The sequence below is a fragment of the Buceros rhinoceros genome, unplaced genomic scaffold (genome assembly GCF_000710305.1).
Source record: "Buceros rhinoceros silvestris isolate BGI_N320 unplaced genomic scaffold, ASM71030v1 scaffold36500, whole genome shotgun sequence".
Taxonomy (NCBI): Eukaryota; Metazoa; Chordata; class Aves; order Bucerotiformes; family Bucerotidae; genus Buceros; species Buceros rhinoceros.
In genome coordinates, this window is record NW_010390770.1 from 1 (window position 1) to 10450 (window position 10450).

The window sequence follows — 10450 nt, forward strand, 5'->3', positions numbered from 1 at the left end:
ACAATCTCTCCCACATCATCCTTGGAGGAAGACAAATGTTTTAAATCTCCTCCCCCTGAAGATTTCCATGCATTAGCAGAAGGAGAGAGAAAACTGGAAGCTCAGAAAAAGGATCTGCATGAAGAGGAGGAAGAGGAAGAGGAAGAAGAAGATGGGACTCCAAATATTGAAATGCCTGAGAAACTCAGAGGGCATTACGATGTCCCCATGCTTGCTCATCAGGGGTGTCCTGAGAGTGTGTTAATCAGTGTTCCCACCGACGTGATGCAAACGTCTAGTCTGCCGTTATCCACTGAAGAAACACCATTCTCCCAGGTTGACTCTGCAGAGGCTGAAGAGCGATGCATGAGTCCTGATGACAGTACAGTCAAGATGGCCTCTCCCACCCCATCTGGCCCCACCAGTGCAGGACACACACCTTTCCACCAGTCTCCAGTGGAGGAAAAACTAGAAACAGTAGATTCAGATCTGTTTGAAAAACAGACGGATGCTGCTGCCAACAAATTGGAAGGCCAGACTTCTGCTGTGGTGATGGGAGCCAAGGGTGAACCTCTCAGAGAAGATGAGGAACCTGCAGCTAAATATGGACATGAAAAAGAAGTGCCTGGACCTGTACAGCACAAGCTGGACTTGGGCAGTGACGTTCCAGTGTCTCCTGGGAAGGAGGTGCAGGAAGAACCAGTGGGGAATGAAGAGCTGCCTTGGCTCTCCTACCACAAGCAGGACACAGTGGTGATAGGGGAGGAGGAGGAGGAGTGTCCTGTGCTGCCCCATCCCAGCAGAGATGTGTTTCTGGGGCCAGGAAAAGAGCAAGGAACTAAAACAATGGCAGAAAGTTTAATGGGATTTTCAAAACATTTGTCCTTTGAGCCATTCTCTGCCACAGAAACATCTCTAGGAGATGTGGGTCCTCCACAGTTCACGAGCCAAAGCAAATCTGAAAGCGGCAAATCTGAAAGTGACAAATCCTCACAGTTTTCACCAGATGATGCCAAATCACTTTCTTTTACAGAAGAAAGTATTGGTAAAGAAAAATCCTCAGATATTTCTGTCAAGGGAGTGACTACTGAAGAAGGAAAACTGTATTTCACAGGAGATGCCTCAGAAGAAGAGAAATCTTCTCCTGTTTCCATTAAAGACATATCTCCAGAAGACACCAAATCCATTTCTCTCACTGAGAGTCCCAGCAAGGAAATCTCTTCAGAGCTTTTTGTTAAAGGAATTTCTCCAGAAGACATCAAATCTCTAAGTTTCACAGAAGAGATACCCGCAAAAGAAAAATCTGTGTCTGAGTTTACTGACAGATTCCCTTCCGAAGCTGTGACATCCATGGGCTTCACAGAGCAGAGCCCAGAGACACATGAAAAATCACTGAAAATGTCTGCCAAAGAACTCTCAAAAGAAGTGTCAAAATCTTTTCCTTGCCCAGAAAGTAGCTTAGCTAAAGACGTGTCCCCCAGAGATACTTCAGCTGAAGACATGTCTCCAGATGACAGCAGTTTATTTTCTTCAGCAGAAAAGGGCCCGTTTAGGGGAAGAACTGCAGGCTTGGAGTCTCGGGAAGTATCTCCAGATGCGAAGGGCTTACACTTTACAGAATCTAGCCCGACTGAGGATAAAACATCCTCACACATTTCTCCTGAAGCTGTAAAATCTTGCATGTTCAAGGAGGCTCAAAAAGAAAAATCTCTAGAAACAGAAGACTTTTACATGAAAGATTTAAGTTATGAGAAGAAAGTGTGGTTTCCCAAAGAGGTGGAGGAGGTCGCTGTTCAGGGGAGGCGGCAGAGATACGATCAGGAGAGAGAAAGCACATTCTTGGATGAGGTACCAGGCTATGAACCAAAATCCCTCCCTAAAATGGGAGAGGAGGAGATCCTGTCTCCTGCGGTGCCTGGCAGTCAAACCTGGCGAAGAGCAGAAAGTGAAGCGTGGGGCTCTGCGTACGGGTATCTTCAGGAAGGAAGAGAGGCTGGAAGAGGAGGGCAGTTGCGCAGTGAGGAGGATGAGGATCTCTGTTATGCTGAGGACAAACCAGTGCTACTGCAAGCAGAAGCAGAATGTTTAAAGACGAAATCACCTGATTACAAAGATGACACACAGAAGAGTGCTAAACCTACATCGGAACCAAAGAAAGAAGAAATAGTTTCTGCTGACATCACTTTCCCAGAAAGAATACCCGTGGAAAGTTCTTCTCTGGCTTCTCAATATGTCTCTGGTGAGGAATATCAGACTGAAGCTTTAACTGGAAGCAAAGATAGGCAAGAACTGTCGTTGACATCTAAACAAGAGTACTCCTACTTAGACGATGAGGAAAAAGCTGTCCTAGATATCTATGCAAAGTCACTAGACCAAGCGCTGATGGCATCTCCCTTGCCTGTGACAGCTACCACCCTGGAAAAGAAGGACGACACAACGCCAGAAACAGAACGGCCTCACAGGTTAGACCACTGCAAGCCACCTTTATGGGAGGAAGCCCCGCTGACGGACACGGAGAAGAAATCGGACATCGGTGGTTTGTATCAGGAAACAGACCGTAAATACAGCTCAGATAGAAGGCAAGAGGATGTCTGCGAATCCGCTGCGGGCCTTTATGACTCTACGGGAAGAAAAGAGCAGGTGGCAGCAGCATCTGCTCCGCTGCAGTCTGCGACAGCGGAACAGGAGTACCTAGCAGCGTCACTGGAGGAAGGCGCCGCAGTGCCAGGGCTCCGTGCAGACACCCCTCCAGGACACAGCCCCATTCCAAAAAGCAGCTCCTCCGCGGGCGCAGAAGCTGTGGGTTCTGCCGGCCGAGCACCATGTTCTCCAGAGGCCTATTCCAGAAGCTCCCCTGAGCCTTATTCCTATGAGGAAGGGGTCTGCAGACCCAGAGGAGACGACAGTTCTGCCAGACAAGAGCAAGAAGAAAGAGAACCAACTCCCTACCCCGACGAAAGAAGTTTCAAGTACGCTGACATCTATGAGAAGATAATTGTGTCGGGAGTTGGGCCCTCCCCCTTCACATCCCAGGGTGCAGACAGCCGAGGTCACACCGACAAGGTGCCAGCAACAGCACTGATCCCTCAAAAAGGTCAAAGTTTTCATGTTTCTGCAAAGGAAGAAGAGTCCTGCCTTTATACCTCTGCTGAGAAGGAGCTGTCATCGCCTGCATCCCCCAAAGACAGAGCAGGTTCAGCCTTTGACTATGCAGACATCCACGAGAGATACTCACCCGTGTCTGAAATGGGCAGGACTGGGACATCTGCGGGACAGGAAGAAGCGAAGGTGTCTTCTGCTTTGCCAGAAGAACTGGACTCTGAACTGCGCCTGTCGTCCGCAAGCACAGCATCTGCCTCTCCCACAGACATGACTGACACGTTTTACCGAGAAAAATCAGCTGCCTACATCGATTCTGCTTGTCCTGATGAGAACATCATTTTGTCTAGCCGGGAGCAGAAAGTTCTGTCCCTGAAATCTGTCAGCCCAGATCCCAAAGATACATACTATGAGAAAGCAGGTCGAGGGGAAGAGAGCATGAGTGACTCTGAGTTAGAAAAAGGTGCAAAGGAGAGGTCTGAAAAGGAGTCGAAGCTGTACAGCCCCGTGGAAGCTGCAGGCACAGTCTACGCGCACATCTCAGCAATGGACGAGTTTCACCTGCCAGACCCCCTTCTGCAGAGCAAGCGTCAGGGCTCCATTTCCCCCAGTTCAACCGCCTCGTCACCCTCCGATCCAGGGTGGAAAGAGGAGTATGGAAGTAGGAAAACTGCATCAGCCACTGTCGTGGGGACCTACACTGCTGGTTACGGTGACCTGCCGGACACAGGCAGAGATGAGCAGGCTTCGGACATGTGCCATTTAAGACAATATTCTTCACAAAAGAGAGAGGTTGCTGAAAAATCCACGAAAGACTCTCATTTCTGTGTCACAGATTACCCAAGTGCAGCTGTGCTCTCAGAGAGCCAAGAGCAAGCCACGTACCTGAGAGCTGCTCCCGGAAAGCAGGAAGAGGGGTACAAAAAGGGCCCAGCAGTAGAGGACAGAGCAGTGGAGAGCTCTTCTGGGTTTGAATGCTCCCTGCTAGGGAAGGGTGAAACATCCGGTATGTTCAGACATGAGCAAACCTCAGCAAGCCGGTTAGGGGATATCTCTCTTCCTTTGAAGGCTCCTTGCACTTTGCTCTCAGACCAAGGGAAGAAAGATGAGTACTTGGAAGTTTCTGAGAAAATCAGCAGCCTTGACTCTTCTTGTACTAAATTCTCACCACTGAGTCCATATGAAGAAGATAAATTGTTCTCTAAAGCTGTGGAAAGAGAGTCTGTGCCCCAGCAGCAGCTGAAAGATGACTCCAGCCTGTCAGAGCCTTCATCTGAAGCCACCACTCCTGTGATACAGACTACAGCAGAAAGTTTCTACTCCCAGATGTTTTCCACTTACACAGGTGCAGGAGCGGAACCAGGCACCAGGAGTCTTTGGGATGTGTCCCCACAGGTTCCAGATAATGCTGTGAAATCACATACAGCTGAAACCAAAGACTTTGCATTTGCTGAAGAACGTCGTTCTTCATTCACAGGCACCAAGGGTGACAGCACTTCTCCATGCAGAAAGGAGTGCCAGAGTTCACAGCCCGCACCGTTCTCCGTGGAGAAACAAAAGCAACCCTGTGTAAGCAGTCCAGAGCAGAAAGCACCATTTGCAGAACCACTGATGACACTGACGTCTCTCCCTGATGTGTTGACATCATTTCCTCATCATCAGCATGAAGATGAAACCACAGCCAATGGTCCGACGGAGGTGAGCACCAGTCTGCAAGCTTTCGAAAGCACATACCACGCAGCAGCGGCAAAAGAAGAAAAAACATCTCCTGGTTCTGACAGCAGTTCTTCTCCGTGCATGGGCAAAGAGGACACAGAGAGGCAGAGCCGTCCTTCCTCTCTGGTGTCCCCTGAACACAGTTTCCAGCCCTTCTTCCCAGGTGTGCAGAGGGGTGGAAAAACAGAGGACCATGGAGATGCTTCCCATGACATGGAGCCACATTTAGGAGGCAGTTTTGATTGCGGACAGAAATTTTCCTCATGTGAATACAAGCACAGGAAAGGAGAGCTCTCTCCCTCGTTCATCAACCCGAGCCCTCATGAGCTCTCTGAAGACAGTGACCTCTCACAGGAGGATGGTCATCCTTCAGTGCAAGGAAGACCACCGCACACTGGTAGTAGCCCCATGCAAAGTGCCACAGTGGAGGAAACCCCTCCAACATCAGTGAGTGATTCTGGGACCTCCCAGTCAGACTCAGATGTCCCGCCCGAGACAGAAGAATGTCCGTCCATCACAGCAGATGCCAACATGGACTCAGATGAAGATGCCGATTTCCTCCCAGTGGACAAAGCTGTTGGGAATGCTCATCATGCCAGTTCTAGGTCCAGCCACGATCCTCAGCCTGTTCCAATGGTAGATCCCCATCCCCATCCTCCTCACCCCGATGTCTGCATGGTAGACCCTGATATGTTGGTAAATGAGCAAAGTATGAGCAGAACTGATAAAATTTCCAAGAAAGACATGAAAGAAAAGAACAAAGGCGCGAGGAAGCCTTTGAGCAAACCCAAATCATCCTCACCTGCCCGGAAATTAGATGCAAAAGGTAAACGATCACCCACTCCTGTGAAACAGCCATTGGACAAATCTCCGAAGTCTGTCACTGCCAAAAAAGAAAGAGATGGAGGAGAGAAGCCCAAACCGCGTAGTGGGGTGGTGCAGCCTCCTCACACAGAGGATGAGTTATCCCGGAGCAGTCACAGCAACCCTGGCAAGGGCCTTGTTAATGGCATCAAAACAAACCTGGGTAAGAAATTCTTGCTTCAGCATCTTCTGTTTAGGTCTAATGCAGAGAAAAAGCACTGGGTTAAGTGTAGCAGAGCAGAGAATAAGACTTCCCAGTCAGGAATAAAAAGTTAGGAGCAATGATAAGGTAGAGAAATCACTTGAAAAGATCAAAAGATCAAAGCCTTGAGGGAAACTCTCAACCTTTGTAGGGATGAACACAACCACCTCTGAAGAGGGATAGACCTGTGACACCTAATTCAGAACTTTATAGGCCAAGATTTGGTTCCACCCAGGGGCTGCACCTGTGGAGGGGCGGCAGGCGCTTAGAGGCGGCTGTTGCAGAAGAAATGCCAGCAGTCGAAGGACAAAGTACGTGTGTGTTTTAAAACGAGGTGGCACCTTTGAGCCTGTGAGTGGGTAAATGCACTGTGGTGTCCCTTAGCCAGGACCCTGCCCTGTCAGGTGTGTCCTTTCTCTGAAACGCTCAGCAGAGATGGGGTGGGCACAGCTCCCACAGCCGAGTACCGCCCGCAGGGCACTGAAGGGGCAGTCTGACTGCTGGAAAGTGAGGTCCTCTCTGTTCCCTGAATAAAGGTGTGAAAGAGGGACTCTGCCTCAAGAGTCTGTGCAGCCAATGGCCTCTTGCTAAGTGTTCACACAGAGACCAGTGCTCTACTGGTTCCTACCAGATGGTATCAGTATTAGGTGACAGAGCATGGCGTCATCACCACACTGACATCACTGTGTGTGCCCAGACCCTGTAGTGCCAGCCCCTTCACAGACAGAGCAAATCCTCATCCCTTGCTCCAGATCAGTGATGCTCAGAGTGAGAGGCGGGGTACCGGGTAGTGCCAGGGGGAACGGTGAACATGAAACCTGGCCAACGTGCTCTGCTCTCAGCAGAGCCCCACTGCCGACACTGCGCAAAGAGAGGGGGTGGTGGGAGAAGTGGGGGGAGGTTTGCAGAGGCTACAGGGAGCTGCTCTTGAGTGAGAGCAGCTGAAGAGAGCCCCTGGGAGCGTGTGTGGCAAATACAGCTCAGGTGAGGCAGACTGGTGTCACTGACAGGGTGTCACTGACAGCGCGGGAAGGGACAGGCCAAGCGTTTGATGATGGGGCTGCTCGGTGTCATGGGGAGCAAGAGGAAAGCAGCAGATGGAGCAGCGAGGCGGTCATGGTGCCAGGCCAGGGAGAGCTCTGCAAAGGAACGTGCACAGAACTGGGGCTGAGCCAGCTGGTCTTCGTGGCCAGCTGACGAGCAAGTAGGGGACAGCCAAGAGAACCTGCCCCGGGGTGCTGGCAGGGTGTCCGTGCAGAGCGGCCACGTGGTAGAGTGCTGCACAGAAAGGACTGGCAAGATGCAGTGGCTGGATAGGGAGTCTGAAGGGAGGGTTGAGACAAAGAAGATGTAGAGGTTGAGCACAGAGCAGTGCTGTGAGTTGCCCAGGTCAAACTTGGGATGAAGACGAGACGCCCCTAAGACTGGCGGAGGCAGGAAGGGGTTGTTTGTTTGCATGGCAGCCAGGCAGCACAGCGAGCTGTCCAGGCCAGCAGTTAGTGGCTTTCTGCTCACAAAGAGACTACCCAGAGGTACCCACATGGAACGAAAAAGAGGACAGATGCCTCCGTGAGCACAGGAGAGCAGGAGGGAGAGGAGGGACAGGCCTTCTGTGGGCTCTGTGTCTTCATATGGGCACGTATGTTACTGAGTATGACGACTCTTTGACCATCTCTCGTCTCGTAAATGTAAGCAGCAGGAAATAAAGAAAAGAGGTACAGAAGGTGGATAGGAAAGAGCAGTAGAGCCCTCGGAACAGCAGCGATTCACAGGGATGGCAGAAAGCCAGGATGGAGCGTCCCGAAAGACGTCTGTAATACCCTCGGATAGCACACAGAGACCATCAGAGCAGGTTTCTTTATCGAACATAGGTTATTGAACAGCACATGTTAGGCCTAATTATTGCTTGGGATGACAGCTCTGCAAAAGCTAACAATGGAGATTTTTGGTCCCCTTCCCCAGGAAGGGCTTCTGAGCCTAAAGCCCTCCAGTCCCTCCCCAAAAAATGGCAGCAGCCCCTCTCCCTCCCAAGAGCTATGGCCATACCCAGTCACCTCCGAGCAGCAGAGCTGGGGTAAATCTCAGCTGTTGCTGCAGCTGCAGAGAAAAACCTTTCTGGAGTTCAAGTCCTTTAGTGTAAATTTGCGTGTCTGTCCTTTCCAGAAGGGTTTTATAGCCTCTGTTTTCTTTTTCCCAAAGCTTCCAGTAGTCCTAAGAGCAGTGTGCCTGTGCCCATGGGGCCACCTGTCTACGTGGACTTGGCATACATCCCCAACCACTGCAGCGGCAAGAACACAGACCCGGAGTTCTTCAAGCGGGTTCGAGCATCGTATTATGTTGTGAGTGGGAACGATGCGGCCAATGGAGAACCAAGCCGTGCGGTGTTGGATGCGCTCCTGGAAGGGAAGTCTCAGTGGGGGGAGAACCTGCAGGTAGGTCATGGAAACGCTGAGGAGTGTGTGTGACGCTCCTTCTGTCACAAGTGCTGGGGAGAAGGTCTGTCACAAACCTACCCAGAGTACACTAAGAGGAAGCAAATAGTGCTGGGCATGTCCTGCTCTGCACTTTTAGAAGAGTAACTGTTTGTACCCATGAGGAGGAGGAGGAGGACACCTGCAAAATGGTGTGAGTGGAAGCAGACATGTCCTCATTTCCACGCCCTTCTGAAGGGAGGAAGCATTGAGAGATCATACACCCTCCTTATCGTCTGCTGCACCACGAGGTATCCTCAGCTGAGGATGACAAGCACCATCACAGGCTGAATTTTCACCACAGTATCCCACAGCCAGTGGCCTTGGTTGCCAGCCTTGCTTTCTGAAGATCCTTCTGAGAGCAACTTTCTGTTACTGTTTTTAAACTGCGTGTTTTCTTACACGCAGTTCTCGCTTCGTGAGGCGTGCGGGGCACCCTGGGGGGGCTCCTTCTGAAGGCAGGTACAAAAGTGTGTATGTTCTTTCAGATGAAGGACCCTCATGGGTCCCTGAGTTGCACGTTGGGTCAGTAGGCTCATGCAGTCTAATATCAGGCCATTCACAGTGACACTCTCAGCATTGTTCCTCTTCACACTGAGGGATCTTTCTAAGGCTGTTTCTGGAGCTCCACAGAGAGCTGCTCACCCCTGCACTGCAGCCATTGTCACCACTACAGCGTCAGTGCTGCCCGTCTGCAGCCAGCTCAGAGCACCATTGTGCCGGTGCCGCATAAAATAAAGCACCAGCGCTGCCTTAGAGACCCTGACATCTGAAAGACATTAAGTAGAACAAGCAGTACCAAGGGTACAGTGTTCCAAAATTAATGGGAAATTTTAGCCTCAGCTCCTGTGGGCATCGTTTGTCTCTGCAGCTGTTCTCAGACAATCACCCCTGCTGCTTTCTTTTCCCAGGTGACTTTGATCCCAACACATGACACTGAGGTGACTCGAGAATGGTACCAACAGACCCATGAGAAACAGCAGGAGCTAAACATCATGGTACTGGCAAGCAGCAGCACTGTTGTGATGCAGGATGAATCTTTTCCAGCCTGTAAGATCGAATTCTAAATCTCCCCCACTTTGCGTTCATCCATTGACTCTTCAATCACCGATGCAACATCAGAGACACCATCTAATCACAGTCCAGCTCTTCTCTGGTTTAGTCCTCTACATGGTTCCCATTTGTCAGGCAATCGGGTATCCATCTAGCTCCGCACTGGATGCCATGAGAAAGAAGTGCAGGGCTCTGTAATGTTCTGGACTGAGCTAAGAGTTTGTGCAAGAGCAGTTGCAGGCCAGGGGCACTTTTATTTCCCTGCTTCGTTCTGCTGCCTGTACAGTTTCTGTATACTATCTTGGCTGCCTTGCTGCTGTGAGAGCTTGTTCCACTCTCTTCCTGGCTGCCTTTCCATTTAACCTGCAGCACCACCAGCCTCGTCTTTCTGGTGAGGGCTGAAGTGCTGCTGCTGCTGCATGTAGACAGTGCATGGGGGCAGAGGCGAAAACTGATTTGCAAAGGAAATGCACCTGGGAGATGAGGGAAGGTGAAACCCTCCAACGGTAACATGACAGTGAAGGTGATTCTCCCATCTCCCTTCCAGAACACGCAGGTGGTGTTCTGAGCAGGGGGACCTGTACTCCAACGAGGCAGGACCACCGCTTGCCAGCTCGGCAGGTTTCTGTCCCACGTGTTTGGTAGTGGCATCCTGCAACCCCTGCTCAGGGAGCTGGGACGAAGGACACGTTTGTTTGGGGTGGCAGTGGGAGGGAGGGTACTGCTGTTCTTTGCTCCAGGAAGCACGTTCCTAACCTGCTAACGAGCTTTGCACACAGAGAGGCCAACTGACTGCTGCGCATCAGCAGTGCGACAGGAGGAGGCACAGAGGGGCTGCTGCCTGAACATCACACAGAGAGAACCCAAACGCACAACTACAGCCCCACTAAAGCAGAAGGGCTGAAACAACCCTGGCCACTGCTGGCCTACGATGTACGAGAAACCTCCCTGTCCTTGCAAACCAAAGGCTTTCTTGAGGGCTGTGGTGAGGCAGTGAGGAACCCACGCGCCTCACCGAGAGGCCAGCGGCTGGCCGGGGTCGCTGATGTGTGCCGGCTCTGCGAGC

The 10450-nt window shown here is 51.2% G+C and overlaps 1 protein-coding gene across 1 annotated transcript; it reads left to right on the plus strand.

Annotated features, from left to right (window-relative positions):
• Positions 1–6: 6 nt before the first annotated feature.
• Positions 7–9408, plus strand: LOC104496018 (microtubule-associated protein 1A-like; the record flags this gene model as incomplete). The annotated part of the gene is made up of 3 exons (XM_010139080.1): positions 7–5821; positions 8060–8292; positions 9243–9408. Coding segments are annotated over 3 exons (6204 nt in total), but the record flags the coding sequence as incomplete, so codon positions are not given.
• Positions 9409–10450: the final 1042 nt, after the last annotated feature.